Source organism: Haplochromis burtoni, unplaced genomic scaffold (assembly GCF_018398535.1).
Source record: "Haplochromis burtoni strain Fernald_Lab_line unplaced genomic scaffold, NCSU_Asbu1 Contig_269, whole genome shotgun sequence".
Taxonomy (NCBI): domain Eukaryota; kingdom Metazoa; phylum Chordata; class Actinopteri; order Cichliformes; family Cichlidae; genus Haplochromis; species Haplochromis burtoni.
Window position 1 is genome coordinate 293662 of NW_024582630.1, and position 15555 is coordinate 309216.

General features: G+C 40.9%; 1 protein-coding gene across 1 annotated transcript in view; it reads right to left on the reverse strand.

The window, feature by feature from the left end:
* Positions 1-1320: 1320 nt before the first annotated feature.
* lcor (ligand dependent nuclear receptor corepressor) overlaps positions 1321-15555 on the reverse strand; it is an 81339-nt gene continuing 67104 nt past the window's right edge. The window contains exons 6-7 of the mRNA XM_005939964.2: positions 15171-15261; positions 1321-10603 (exon numbers count right to left, since the gene is read on the reverse strand). Of these exons, the coding sequence (XP_005940026.1) occupies positions 9466-10603; positions 15171-15261 (1229 nt within the window). The 3' untranslated portion in view covers positions 1321-9465. The remainder of the gene's footprint in view (positions 10604-15170; positions 15262-15555) is intronic.

Genomic DNA, 15555 nt, shown 5'->3' on the forward strand with positions numbered 1-15555 from the left:
GTTTTTTTTCTTACATTCAGTTTTAACAACAATAAAAAGTTGATAAAGAGGTATGCAAAGGGAACAAGGTGGGGAATGTGTGGTTTCAAGTGTTTCACATACAGCATTGGCCTTCATTCTATCAGCAAACCCACTTGGAGAAACAAAAGACTGGAGAGTCTGTTTTTTTAAACTTCCATCCTTTACGGGGATTCAAAGAATGTCTTCTGTGAATCTTTCTGAACCACTGGGAAATAGCAGTGTTTAAAATCGTCTTGAAAACAACAGCTCAATGCAGTGTGGGCTGTGAAAGGATTAAGACCAAGAATGTCGACAAATTAGAAAATAGAACATGTGGGAATGTGAAGCTAAATTAGTGTTTAAAAAAATAGACAAAGCAAAGTTGTGGAACCTTTACCGGCTACGACGCACTACATTTGGCAGGAGGAACAAAGAAAAATGACAAAAATGGAGATGAAAGTGTCCAGAGATGAGTGTTGATGGACAGGGTCTGACAATATAAGGAGGTCGTCAAGGTTACATGGATTTCTTGTCTGAGGTATTCTGTGTTGTAAGTTTTTTTCTTTTTTACATTTTTGCTCACCAAAAACACCAAGATGAAAAAAAAGAGCATCATCAAAGACTGAAAGAACAAACACAGCGTTATTTTTCCCGCACGTGGATTCAAAGCGCTCGTTCGGTTTTATTTTTTTCTCTTCTTGTTTTTAATGGAGCAGCGTCCTGTAATTTTTACATTTGGGAAGGCAACAGCCTGAGTCTTGTTAGATCTCCAGAGAACCAACGAGCTGGGCTGTTAAACGAGCTCTGCATGAGCCTCCCCTGCTATGAGTTATTCAGATTTACAATCCTTGCTGTTTATAAAGCACTGGAAAAGTATTTGGCTAAAAAACAAAGTACAGAATTCATCAAAAACAATAAAATACCCTTTCAAGTGATGTTCTTGCTTCCAGATGAGTGTGAGGTCTCGCGACATTTAATCTTCTTTACAGTTTGGGAATTTGTATCTCACCCACCATACTTCCTGTCTGACGACTGACCTCTAATATCCACTCAGCAAGTGCCAGTCTGTCTGACCTGACAATCGATGTCATGAGCCAGTGTTGTTCTTCAGCTTGACTAAAAATGCAGTGGTTATCTGCATGTAGTGTAGACTTCATAACTCGAAAGTAACAGAGGAGGTCCGTGGCTGTCAAAGACGGCAAATTAAGCGAACGTCATAACGTGAAGGACGGCAAAAACAAGCTACAAGAGGATCACGGAAAACACACGGGCGATTTCAACAAAACACAATACCTGCTCACTTTTTTCTTGTTTTTCTTGCTCCCTCTCTCTCTCTCTTTTTTAAACATAGAAACCAAAAGCCAAGCCCGAGCTCATTACCCTGAACCATCAAAACAAGAGATCAAACCTTTAAAACACGGAGTATATTTTGGGGAGAGTTCATAAAATTTACACTACAGCTGAAATGTTAACCAAATCCCATATGTAGAATTTCAGTGGGTTTTCTTTCCTTCTAGAAAGACTCAGTATTCCAGAGGATAGTGATCTCCTTGTTGCTAAAAGAGCCTCAAGCCCTGTCTTTAAAAAACAAATATGTACACAGTTAACCCAAGAAAAGAAAAGCTTCTGTGAAGAGTTACCAGAATAAAAACAGAACACCAGAAGAAGAAGAAGGAAATGACATTTATGAAAAGGCCTGAAGAAAGGTGACAGACCTGCAGTGGCCCAGGAACGCCCCATCTCTCTGGGAACAAATGAGGCCCTGTCAGCCCTGCAGCGCTCACGCTCCAACGACCAACACGCTCCAACGACCAAAGATGCTGTGAGAATGACACATAACCACGGGACAAAAAGTGACGGTATCAAGAAGTTGATGATTAGTCTTCTGAGAAGTGTGTAAAGAGACGCGCCGGCATGACAGAGCATCACTGGAAACTTTTTATAGATAGGAAAATCAAAATCTGACACATTTTCTGTAAGGAAAAAACCAACAGCCTGATAAAATCCTCTATGCAGCATTTAACTTCACCAGAGGTCCCTGAAAAGGGCTGATGAAGATTCACATGGATGTACAGCCTGGGAACGAATGAAAAATGAGTTTAACTACCTAAGAGGAAATACGCTTCAGTTTTCAAGTCAGCCTTGTGCAGCAGACTTCTCTGCATCTGAATAGATTGCTACAGACATGACAGACTGAGGTAGCAACAATTTCAATCTTTGTGGTCTGTAGCATCGTGTCTTAGTCCAGTAGCATTTCCCTCAACACAAAGTACACTAGACAAAAGCAAATGAATCTGCCGCACTGCTTAAGTTCTACTAAAATATCCAAATTAGACCCTAAATCTTTGTGAACAGGTGTCAGCAGAGTTGGTTCTGAGTTCAGAGGAACAGAGACCAGCTGGTCCATGTAAGTGGCTGTAAAGGGCCAGACACACCTCCACACGGGAACGATGCTGCAAGATTGTCATGGCAACACACAAGAGCACCTCAGAGTTCCTTCACAAAGCCCCAAATTGCATTTTCACCCCCCCCAATTGTACCTAAAAGCTTCAGATCAGCAGTAAACTAATGTTGAGTTCTGAAGTGAATTTCAGCATCATCTCAATAAAAGCCTCATGTTTAACCGTATCGTGGGGGTGGGGAAGGCGACCTTCGGCGGCCTTTATTCTTCTCCACTTCACTTAGATTTCACCGTTGCACTCCCATCCACCTCCTCAGACCACTACATCTATCTGACTGTCTGTAAGGAGGGCTGAGATGCACACCAGCAAAGAGGGTCTGCTGGGTAAGGAAAATAAAAAAAGTGTGCCTGTGTGCCTCTCACGGTGTAACCTAATCAAGCAAGGTAACAGGAGGGTGGGGCTGTGAATTTTAAACCTACAAATTTGACCTGAATCTCACAACGTTTTCTTTGAAGGAAAAATGCCACTCTTCAAGCTACTTTGTAATTTCAACCAGGTTGTTAGATTATACTTGATTAAGAAACCAACCCTTGAGCACTAGATTTGAGATTGTGTCTTCAAATTCAAGATTAGAGTCTTCAAAAAGGCACTCTTGATTCCACTGATTGAACAACTTTATGTAATCACTTATTCGGCCCCGTAAAAATAATCAAAGCCTACTGGAAAAATGTTCAAATAACTTTTTATCCTTGGAGGGCATTATTAGTTTGTGATTTGTGCCAAAATACCCTGGCACGTCCACATTTCTTTAATGCTGTTAAACAGCAGCGAGTGAAGGAGTCTGTTGTGTTGATTGCTGCAGATCAGCATCATTCCAGAGGCGTGTCTGGCCTTTAAGACCTGTACTCAGCTCTGCTTTCAAAGCCAACCTGCTCCTGAGTGACTGCTTGTCACAAACACTTTGACATTTAAAAAACTTGGCATCACGCTCCGCGTCAGAGGAAATGCACATTTCAACAGACCTCTTAGCAGCGCTTGTACAAATGTGTCGAGAAGAAACAGCACAGCTTACGATGGACGAGGAGAACTGTAACTGTTAGTTGATGCCGATTCTTACTTTGGAAAACTGCGTTCCGAGTGCAGCAGATCCTGTTGCAAGAGAGCAAAATGATTCTTGGATATGCAGTTGGATATGTGGTTAAAAGAAAAATCCATCCCAAAGCACACTGGGCATATTTTTCTCAGACATGTGTCCAAAAATGGGATTAATTGTGGACTGGGGACTTAATCCATCATTTTAACTACTGGTGATATGCTGTGCATTCCTGCAGCTGGTTCTTAGACTCCAGAATCATTTTTGTCTTTAAGTAGATAAATCCAAGCCTAAAGCTCAAATTATCTCAAGAGACCAGCGTGCAATCCTGCAAGAGACAGTCGAGGAGCAATGCTTACTTTACCTTTATATGATTTGAAGTGTCTCGCTATAGGTCAAATGTGGGATTTTATTTAAAAACAGATAAAGAAAATGCTCCTTCGAACATGCCTTCTAAATAAGACTTGAATGATTTATTGACGAGAAGTCATCCTTCATGTTTGTGCTTTTTGGCAAGCAGATACAACGCTTTACGTTCTTTCTATATCAAATAAACAGCACGTTCTGCTATTGATTTCCCCACATCCAACCAAAACCAAATGCAGCCCTCGACTCCAAATTGTTCCATTTCTATTGCCTCACCACCCAATAAATTCATCCCCATCCTCCAGGCCCCGTGAAAAGAAGTCCTGGGAATTGAGGGTTGTCACTTACAGCAGCAAAAATAGACTAGGTAGCTTGAAGGAAATGTTCTAAAAAAGACTGCAGGAATGCACAAAGCACCACAGACTGGCCACTTAGAAGAGAACAACTGTAGGGAGGATTTTTCCTTTACCAGAAAAAAGGAAAAGGAGTCTTTGTTGAAAGGCAAGAAACAAACAAAGTGATTTTCACAGAGGCAGTGCCTGCAGTGCCCCAGTGTGCCAGATCAAAATCAGCCAGCAGGGCTGATGTTCTGCAGGCTGTGGACAAAACACACCCACCTGCTTCTAAAAGAGACACGGCAGACTCCAGCTTCATAATTATACATATAATCCGCCCACACAAAGTGTGGCTACCTGATGAGGAGCGAGAATGTGTGTTGCTGTGGGTGCGTCACGTCTCTATTGGTTTGTGTGCGTGCGCGCGCGCTCTGTGCTAGCAAGAATACAGAACTGTATTCATGGAAACCTGGCTTCTGGCTTTTAAAGAATTCATTTTTCTTTTTTGTTTAACAAACAAATATGCCATTTGAAGAACAACAGTACAAACAATCACAAGAAATTTTTTTTCTAAATCTGCTTATGTCAGTTACATCTAAAAATCTGGAAACGAGCCGCACTAAAAATCCTGATTCTTCTGGTTTGTGTGTTTCTAATATACAATCAGCTGCTTTGAAGTGGTCAGACCTGAGGTATAAATGACAACCAGATATGCAGCGTGACAGAATAAGAAACAGATGCAACTTCTCTGCGGAGAGGTGCACGGCAATCGTATACAATTCTTTCCTTCCTCGTATCCCACAACATCGTGCACCGCCCAATGACAGAATGGCGCATCCCGTGTCGTCTAATAAGTGAGGTTACAGTAGTTGTTTTGTTTGTTTTTTTGACATTTTTTTCTCTTTTTTATATCTTTGTCAGTCTTTCTCTCAGAAGAAAAAAACCCCAAATTGAATTACAACCGACCTAAAAAAAACAAACAAAGAGAAACTGATTAGCTCACATGAAGATGCAAAAAACAGTAAAAATAAATACATACATATTCATAAGATATAGCTTTTTTTCATTTTGAACATCATTAAGGACATTTTCCTGTGCGTGCTGCGTTTTTTTTGTTTTGTTTGGGAATACAGTGTCAAATGTTTAGGAAAAAAATCACAGCTCATAAAGGAAGGTTAACTTGTCCACCTGTCCCCCAATCTCCACTGCTGGGTCTCTGATTTCTCTGGGTTTGAGAGAGAAAAAGGACAAAAAGTACCCTGGTCAGGTTTCATCCTGGAGTTCTGTTACACTTGGAAACAAACATATGTATATTTAAAAAAACGTATTCCTTCTCAAACCAGGGTGGAACCAACCTGACTCACTGCCTCCAGGGTGAAACCAGATGACTGAATCTGTAAATGTTTAGAATTTTAGTAGGAAGAGGGTTTTACTCTCCCCATATAAGACCAACCTAAACCTGGGATAGCTGTATAGTCCCCTATGCTATAATGTTTTTTCGCAAATAAAAAAATACCTTAAAAGCGGTGGGTGGCAAGTATTGGTCAGTCAGACACTTGACGTGTCTTTTTTTGCAATGTGAAGGCAAAACAAAGAAGAAAAGCTTATAAAAGCGTAGAAACAGTGGAGGATACTGTATTTCCCAGAGTATCAACTACACCTTTGCCAAGCTCCCAGGTAAGGGATACGTGAAAGTACGAGGCACGGAAAGGAGTTCTGAGAATGAGGTATAGCACTTGGTCTCTACTGACCAAGTTAGCATGTTGTGTGTGAGCGCGTGCGTGTGTACACACGTCTACTAATTCAGTACAGGTAGTTAAGTCATGCGCCATTTTCCGACTGACAAATATTGCTGCCCATCCCACTGGCTCGATCCTGAGACATTTGCGGTATTAAAGGCTACTGAAAACGACTGTGTTTCCAATGACAGCAGCAGAAAGCAAAAGGAGAGAAAGCAACAGTCTGTTAAAAAAAAATCAAGCATCTGCAGACTGCTGTTCGACAGATTCATGTCACTACATTCATTAACTTGAGTGTTTGTTATTCTGTCAGAATATAAATAGATAGACACATAAGTGAGACTCGGTTGCAAGGAGGAGGACATTTTCGGACAGGGGGAGCGGTTAACCACATGACTATAAACAATCAACGAAACCCAAGAGAAAAAGAAACAAAATAAATATATGTGTATATATAAATGGCATGCACCTCAGTAGATAAGTTCAGGCTGAAAATGGGACTTGTACTTTTAGAAAGCAATGACAAATACAGAGCCAAAGCCAGCTGTAACATAACAGGTTCAAGAAAGGTCGAGAGGAAAGTTTTGTAGATGATTTAGTCACTTGAATAAATTATACAGCAGATATTGTTTGGCCCTCAAGGAATCGCCTCTCTCAGGGGATTTCAGTCAAAGTGCCAATTGAGTTAATTTATGCACACATGACGCCAATTACATAGTGCATAAATGTTTTTTTGTTTTTTTTTAAAAAACATATTACATGACCAGGGAGATTGGTGTGAGAGAACACAATGTGAGATGTGTTTTGTTCCTACTTTCATTCACAGCTTTGGTGCCTTTTATCAAAGGCAGGTTCATAACAAGTGCTTTACTATCACCACTCAGGCTTTGATCCTGTTTTAACTATCAGATCAGTGCATTGTCCTTCGCTGGGTCCAACTTGATGCACGCGGCAACCTTTTAGACACTTCAAATGCTCAGCATTGGCAAAGTGTTGGACGCATTTCATGCATATTGATTCCTGGCTATATTGTCCCAGGATTACTACTTTTTATTGTTGTTGTTGTTGTTTTTTTTAGTTACTTCAGTTAGCTTTGCATGCCTGGCAGTCACACAAAGTGGACAACCAGTAACCCCAGGGGTGGGAGAAGATTGCAACAGGTAGTAAATGATTTTAATCATAACTAGATTGTGATTGATTCAATACTTAACTGTGTTGGATTATTATTACTCTCAAGATTAATATTCTGAATTGGCCCAAACCCAAAATCAGCCAAAAATAGTGGTGCATGCCATTTGTTAAAAGAGAATAAACAAAATCAAATCAAATAAATAAAATGTACAATACATTTCAAAAGGAGTGAATCATCGTCATTTCATCTGAGCAGAGAGTTACAATTCTCATGTCAAAAATCTCACAGACTGGGTGAGCACCAGGCAGTGTCAGGAGCGAAGAGCGACATTTAGCGACGAAGGGGAGGGGAAAACAACGAGACAACACTACACAAAACTGAACTTGTTCAAACTGTCAAACTTTTTTTCTTTTCTTTTTAAATGGTGGAGGTAATTGAGAGGAAAATAAGTGGTTTGGGTCCAAGCTGCACCTTTCAGAAACACTAAAGCTTTTTTTATGCCATCTCTCTGACCTCCTCATTGCCTCCTCTGTTGTATTCCTCAGAAAAGAGCTACACTGCATGCATAACCTTAAACTTTCTTTCTCCTTTGTTTTTCTTCTTGTGTTTAAAAAGTGCTATCTTAGAGGTTCAGCGCCATAAATCCACAAATCCAACATCAGTGTTCTGTTCTTTTCGAGTACTCCTTAAAGGTCTATCTGCTGCTATGGCACCGCCATATTATCCATATGGCCCTCCCAGAGTCAAAGCACTGGTGAGAAGCTTGCCGTGTCCTCTTTTCATCTACTATTAGGTCCAACAGGAAATTACCATATTTGTAATCCACATCTGTCTCAGTTACCCTGAGTTAAAAATGAGGAGAGAGAAAAAACACCCAGAATCATGGATTGGCTTTTACATATTCAGTCATAATAAGTTATAATATATTAAAATCTGCCTTTCCCCCACCTACCAACTACCCCTGCCCACTGCATATTACCCACCCACCACCCCAAACTGAACACCCCACAATAAATGCACATTGTTGTAGTAAACTGCCTTTAAAACCATCTTTGAAGTTTTAGGGAGAAGAATTTCTTTTAAAACTCATGTGAGTTGCTTCTGCTTGGTTTTGATTAGAAAAAGGAAAGAAAAAACAACATCAGCAATATGGTGTCATTAGCTAAGAAGCCAAAATCCATTAGCTTAGGTTAACTAAAGCCTCTATAGGAACTGGATAATGAACTGGGTAGCAGCACAGTTTCACATTCTGATCCTAAAAGGCATTTGTCCAGTAACGATCTTCATGAGAGGGTGAGCTCACTTTAGTCACCGTTTGCGGGTGGCTCCGGCTTTCCAGGATCAGCAGTGAGAGACTGATGGAGGTCCGTGAGGTAGCATTCCGCCTTAAAAACCCCCCGCTGATCCATAAGCAGATCACCCCTTAAATTGTCCCTTGGCAAAAAAGAGGGTTAAAGAAGTCTCCTGCATCTGAATATGAATCAGCGTATGCAGGCGATGTGCACCTCTGACCCTTTGCAAAGTTGTGACTGGGCTTCAGAGACAGACCATAATAAGTGCATGATGCATGGGCAACAATGCCGAGGTAACCTGGTCTGTAAGCGCCAGACTCAAAATGTAGTGCAAAAGAAAGCAAAACAAATCAAACGAAAAGATAGAGGAAAAGAAGTTGATTACAGAAGTCAGTAGTGTCCACGAAACTCACAAACATGCATCCCTGAATGACTTTTGTGTCTTCTCGTTCATAAAAAGGATGGGTTATTCTTGCTTTTCGTCCGCACGGAAATTAGCAGAATATTTGAAGGAGGAAAGAAAAGGATTTTCAGTTAAAGCGTCATGGCTACCTGGCAATAAGAGAGTGGGTTTGATTCCGAACCCTAACTGAGGAATATCAATGGTACAATTAAACCTTACAGTTGCAATTTTGAGCTAGTACTTGATGAGCAAGAGGGAGCAATAAAGGGACCAATTTGTCACTTCTTCTAAGGAGTTAATTTTCAACCTTCCCCTTATTTTTCCCCATCATTATCATATTAATCCAAAGCAGACTGCATTTATAAGCAGCAATGCTTCAGTGTATCAAGTTCATAAAAGACGGGAGAGAATTTTTGGGGGTTGGGGATTATCAGCATGCGTAAATAATTGTCATTTACCTAATGTCTTTAGCTGCATTTGTTAAGCCCCTGAATAGAAAAGCTGAACAAATGCTTCTATAGCATCGCTCAAATGACACTAGTTAAGAACCATCCGATTAGTTGTGTCTCTCCAGTTTAAGAATCCTCCTCATATAATCCCTGCATTTGTGCTCACCCAGATACTGCAAAGTAAATTGGCACAAATAAAGCCCCATCCATTTTCAAATTACTTAAGTCAGTTGAGGTTTACATGTGTAAGTCGTTTAGTCGATCGGTTTGAAATCATCATCGATTTCTTCTTTTACATTGTCCTTGAGCTCGGCAGCTGCTAGCGATGCACCGTCGCCTCGTGGGGTTGCAGTGGGCGTGTTCTCTGACTCGTTGGGAAACTCCTGGCTTCCTGCTTCCATCTTCATCATCAGCTTGAGCTTCTTCTTTGGGGGGTTCTTCAGGGTCCCCATGCGCTCCTTGACCTTGTACTCCAGGGTGCTGTGTGGGATCCCATACATGTTCTGTGCCTTGGACACGCTCATCTTCCCGCTCATCACTACAGCTATGGCCTCCTCCAGAATCTCACTGTTGTACTGGCGATATCGACCTCTCTTCTTCCTTGGCTGCTTGGAGCTTGGGTCCCCTTCCACATCTGAGATGGAGTACGCCGGCCCAGAACTTGAGTGGTCCAAGTCTGAGTTCCAATATTCAGCAGCCCCATCCAAGAGGCTCCCAAGGCTTCCTCCTCGGCGGTTCTGCTTTGGCAGAATGGCTCTTAGCTTCCGGCTCAGGGTGTTGTCCCCATGGCCACCACCCCCGACCCCCATTGCACCGTAGCCATAAAGCTCAGAGGAATGGGAATCCCAGGAAAGATCCATGCCCCGGACCTGGGGGATTTTCAGGTCAACAGGCGGAGAGTGGCCTTGGTCTCTCTTTCCTTCAATGTGATGATGTTGGGCCTTGGAAACCTGATTGTGGTGGTGATGATGAAGGGAACTCTTAAAGGCGAAGGCTCCGTGGTGGTTGTGGTGTTGATGCTCCAGGAATGTAGGCAGGTCTTTGAGGTCGCTCAAAGCTCCACTGGCCTGCTTCAGCTTCATTAGGCTTTCAAGGTGAGCCTTACTTCCCCAAAATGAAGAAGAACCCTTTTGGCCAAGCAAGGAATGGGACTGGCTATGACTGAGCAAGCCAGCTGACTCTAGATTAGACAGTGAAAGAGCAGGAGGTTGACTCAGAAGGCGATGCTTCTGGCTGAGAAGCTCTTCCTTAATACGCAGCGAGCGGGCCAGTGGGGGCTTGAAGGAGTTAGAGTTGACGTAGTTCTCCCTCATTGCGTCCTGCAAACTTTTCTGCAGCAGCCCATCCTCCTCTTCCGCCTCTGGCAGGGTATGATCTGCTTTGATTGAAAGTCTGGATGGAGAAGAAGACGAAGAAAAGAACTTCAGGAACACAGTTCTTCATATAAGATCAAAGTTATTTTTAAGACAGGGGTAGATTTGAAACAACTGAGGTAATTACAAAAAGAGAAAAGAGCAACAAACCGTATCTTGCACTTATATGAACTGGTGCTTTAATACATACAGTATTGAGTGATTAATTAAAGCTAAAACTGACAACCTAATAAAACAAATCTTTCACATCTTTTATGCAACACGTTTTCTTTTTAAGCAGAACATTTGCTGTTTCTCACATTATTACTGAGCATCAATTAGCTATTTGCAGATACTGCAGCTGCATTTAATATAATGTAGCACAAGGATGCATGGCATTATAGTTTTTTCTTTGGTCTAAATAAATCTCAATTGCTGCTTTTTTATGTAACCCACTGCATGAAGGTGGTTTAATTTTGCCGTTACCAACAGATCTGAATTGTATTTATATTTCTACAGCAATAACCAGTTGCCTTCCATAGTCTCTCCTTGCATGAGACACGGTAGTCAGATGTTAACTAACAGATGCCAGGGTTGGTAAATAGTTGCTGTGATGGAAATCCTTGTTCTAATCATTATTATTTAAGTATTACTGCCAGCTGCAGTGAAGGTGGAGTAAGTCTGGACCACAGGGCAAGAGGTTCTCTAGAGGGGAAGTTGAATGATATCAAAGACTGTCACAATAGAAACAGGCTAAGCCTTCTGATAAACACGGGGCAGGAAGGGCCGACTGGCCTGAACATGACCTCCAAAATTGTTTCAAATATATGAAGAAATAATTAAAAATAATAAACATGCCAAAATGAGCTGCCCAATGTTTGGTTGGTTGTTAACGTACCTGGACGATGTGCCCAAATAAAGGATACGGCTGTGACTGCACTTTTTGAGTAGGAGAACACCAACAGATGCCAAAGAATATTACAGGTATCAGCCACAATCATTGGTTGTCATCAAACTTCAAAGTCCATATGAGTGCATTATCAATTAGAAGCACTATTCACAAATAGAAGATTTGTCCAGATACATTTCAGGATAACAGCAATCCACTGGTAGTGAGGCTCATAGGCCTGGTGCCTCAGGACTTTTGAGACATTTCAATCCTTAGAAGGAAGACCTATCCTCATAGGCTTAAGGTGCTGTTTCTAACTGTGTTTTAATCGTGTTGTGCAAATACTTCACCAAGGTTTACCTGCTGGGCTATAGCCTTGTTTGTCAGCAGGAAATCTGTTGCTATGTTAGGGTAAGAAAAAAAGCATCTGAGTGTCTGTCAGTTTTCACCTAATATTTTTCTGTTATAGTAACCTTGATCGCAATATCATTCATATTAGCAACAAACACAGGTGATCAGACAGGAACCAAGACTATCACAGAGTATTTGGGGTAAAATGAGGAAGCCGTAAACTAAACTAAAACCTGCACACCACTACATCATGCCCAAATTTAACATAACATCTCAGTGCAGCAGTTGCAGTCGCATATGCTCTCTGAATCGAACCTGTTTCAATCCATATTTGACCTACAGTACAGATCAAAGGTTTTCATGAAAATGACCACCCCAATTAGCATGAATTGTTTATTTCCTCCTGACGCACACATGTACACACATGATTCTTAACACAACCTCAAGGAAAATTATGTTCATCAATAGTTAACAGAATGCAATGCAAAGAAAGTTCACTAAGACACTGACAAAGGCTTCTTTTCTGCAGGACAAAGTCATGTTGATATTGCTATTGGTTGATGAAACAAATCTATAGAAACTTACCATTAAACTAATGATAGTTCATTAGAGTAAAATCAATAAGTGAAGAATAAAAGTGGAGAAATGTGGAAAAACTGAATATGGACACAATCTTTTCAAGACCTGCAGTCCTGTGCTCAGCTTTACAAAGAAAGTGTATTTTCTGTAAAATCAAGAATCTAACTGACTTTAATTCAACTGAATTCAGTTTTATTTATATAGCGTCAAATCTCAACTGCAGTCACCTCAAGGCGCTTTATATACGGAGGAAAATTATAACAATCAAACATCCCCCTTTGAACAATCAAATGGCGACAGTGGGAAGGAAAAACTCCCTTTTAATAGGAAGAAAGCTTGAACAGAACCAGGATCTGGAAGTGGCAAACATCTGCCATGACCAGATGGAGATGTTGGAAGGGACAAAAAACACAGTTTAAAAGAGAGTCAGAGATTAATAATGACTAATTAATAAATTTATCATCAGAATGATGTAATAATTCATCCAGTTCAAGATCCATCGCAATTCTCGCCCACAAATTAACAAATGTGACCTTTTTCCCATTAGACTTTCATTGTGGTGAAGTTCGGTTAAATTCTGACCAACACTGCAGGAGGTGGAGTGATTTTTGTGAACTGTAGACAGAGAGATTATGCCTCGCCACAACATACCCTTATGAATCCTTTGGCTGGATGAACGAATAGCATAGTACCGAATATAAACACAAACTCTTTTTATTGTCTACATGATTTAAAATCTTTAACATCTGAGAAAGATTTACTAGATTCTCGATGAAAGAAACACACTTTCTTGATCATCTACATGTTGTAGCTGTGCACTGTCACCTGGGGGCAGTGTCAAAACATGTGGAACAACTATGGACTACTCTTGCGAAGTAGCCTACAGATCAGTGTTTGTGGACTGCTGTTAGTCTTTTAGCTTAGCCCCTGCCACGGAGAACACAGCAGTCATAACAGACAAAGAGATTTTTGCAGTGGACTGAAACTGAGTGTTAAAAACTGTGCAAAATATTTGCTTTGCTTCTTCTGTGGGCTTCTTTAAATTTCTGATTATTTTTTCACACTTTTTCTCCTTCCTGTTTAAACCTACTTTTCAACCAGTCAGCATTCTTCCTACACAGAGCATCAGCACTGTCAGCCTACACGCCGTTGCTTTTTTGAAGTACCGCATGCAAGCACGTCTGTGTTGGTTGCATACCCAAAAATCCTGCGTAGCCAAAAAACCTACGCAAAATTGACACATACGTGGTTCCATGAATTACACTTAATGGTGGGGGGAGCAGCAAGACCCCAACAGAGACACAGACCAGGAATCAATGACAAGTTATGTCACAGAAGGGAGGAGGGCCTGGGGTGGATGTGGGTTGAAAAGTGGCTTGCAGATGTGCAGCAATTGTGGGCAGCTGATGAGTGGAAGGGTGTCAGCTAAGTGCCAGCCAAGGAAAAGTGAATCTGCCAGGCTTAAGGTTGAGCCTGACTCTGTGGCCTAGCTGAACTAACAGTATGGGAGCATCACACAGCTCTTTCTCAGTCACTTTTTATTTATTTAAAAAAGGCACTATTTAGTGATGACAGCCATATCGAGTATGCATAACAAGATAGAGTAGTGCAGTCATAACAAAATCTGATGACCTATAATTTACCTGTTAACAGCTCCCCACTTTCAACCCAAAGTGAATACAGGTTCATAAACTGACAGATCTACTCTGCAGCTCCTTTTCACGAAAATAATCTATTGTGAATGCATGCAGTATATACTGATGGTGCAAATATTGACTGTACAAAACAGAGGAGAGATTATGCTTTTTATTTAGATGTGTTTTATATAGTGGTGAAGGTCTATATTAAATATTGCTATAGGTTGAATAATGAGGCCAGTACAGTTTATTTACAAATAATCTCTATGATCCAAGAGCTCAGTTTGTCTCTCTAAATTTCAGACAGTTTGGGGTCTTTGGGCTCTGTGTGATGTCAATTCCCTAATATTCTGATCTCAGCCAGACGCTTTGGCTGAGACCGCAGCGTTCCCAAGCATTTGATCTTCCAACCTTCTGTTTGCAGCAGCAGCCAATCAGAAGAAAGCTGGCATCATGGAGAGGAGCTAAAATTTCTTATCTCACATGAAATGAGGTGAAATGAGAGCTCATTATATCTGCCACAGAGAGGGTGCTGCACCACAAACTTCCCTGTGATTACTTTGGTTGACACCCGTTTGCTGCGATTGCTCATAGTTTGTATGGAAGAGACTGACCAGTCTGGAAACACTCGCCACTTACCCTCGGAGCTGCAGTGAAACTTGAAAAATCACGATGGAAACCAGAAACATTTGCTTTAAAAGTAACGTTTTTCTTTATCACTGCAACCCATACATTTCAAAAGATGCTGTTTCACTGCTGGTTGAATAGCTTGTGGGTATTTGCACTAATTTCTACGCTGGAGATCATCAACCGGTCACAGAATCTGCACTTTTCCTTAGCACCTGGAGGTTGTCAGATGTTTGCCAACCAGTCTCTAGGCATGTGTGACTGGAGCCTAAAGCCACTTTAGCAGAGATCAAGAAAAAATATGGAGCTGTAATTGAGTTTAATAGGGTTATTTAAGTTAAATCAAATATTCATTAATTAATAAGTATTTGGTAATCAATATGGTTGACAGCCATAAAGAGACTGCCAAGTTTTGTCTGTGAAGTGTCATGCAAAATTACAACACTGCTTTATTTCCTTCACCAGTGCTGTTTCAGGCAAATAACTGAGCTGCTTTGGTTAAATAGACTAGTTTGCTTTCTTACCCTTTGAGTCCAGGTTTGGGGGTGAAGTTGAGCAAAGCTTTGGGGCTGCCTGCACTGTGGTTCTTCTTTGTGGAGAGGTCTAGGACGCCATCTGAGAATAAACAACGAGGAGAGAAAAAATGATTAAACACAACTGACCTCCAGCTCTATTCAATACACTGCTTTTCTTTGGAAAGAGATGTAACCCTTACTGTAAATGTCTGTATATGTCTACAATTACATCCTCGAAGAAACTATTTCAGAGGGAGACAACAGTGTTTTTTTATATTATTTTCTCTATTTTCGATTATTAATTTGTCTGTAATGCAAAACACAAAGTAAAAACAAAGAAAGGAATCCACCTGTGACTGAAATTGAATCTATTAGGATTCCCACATACACTACC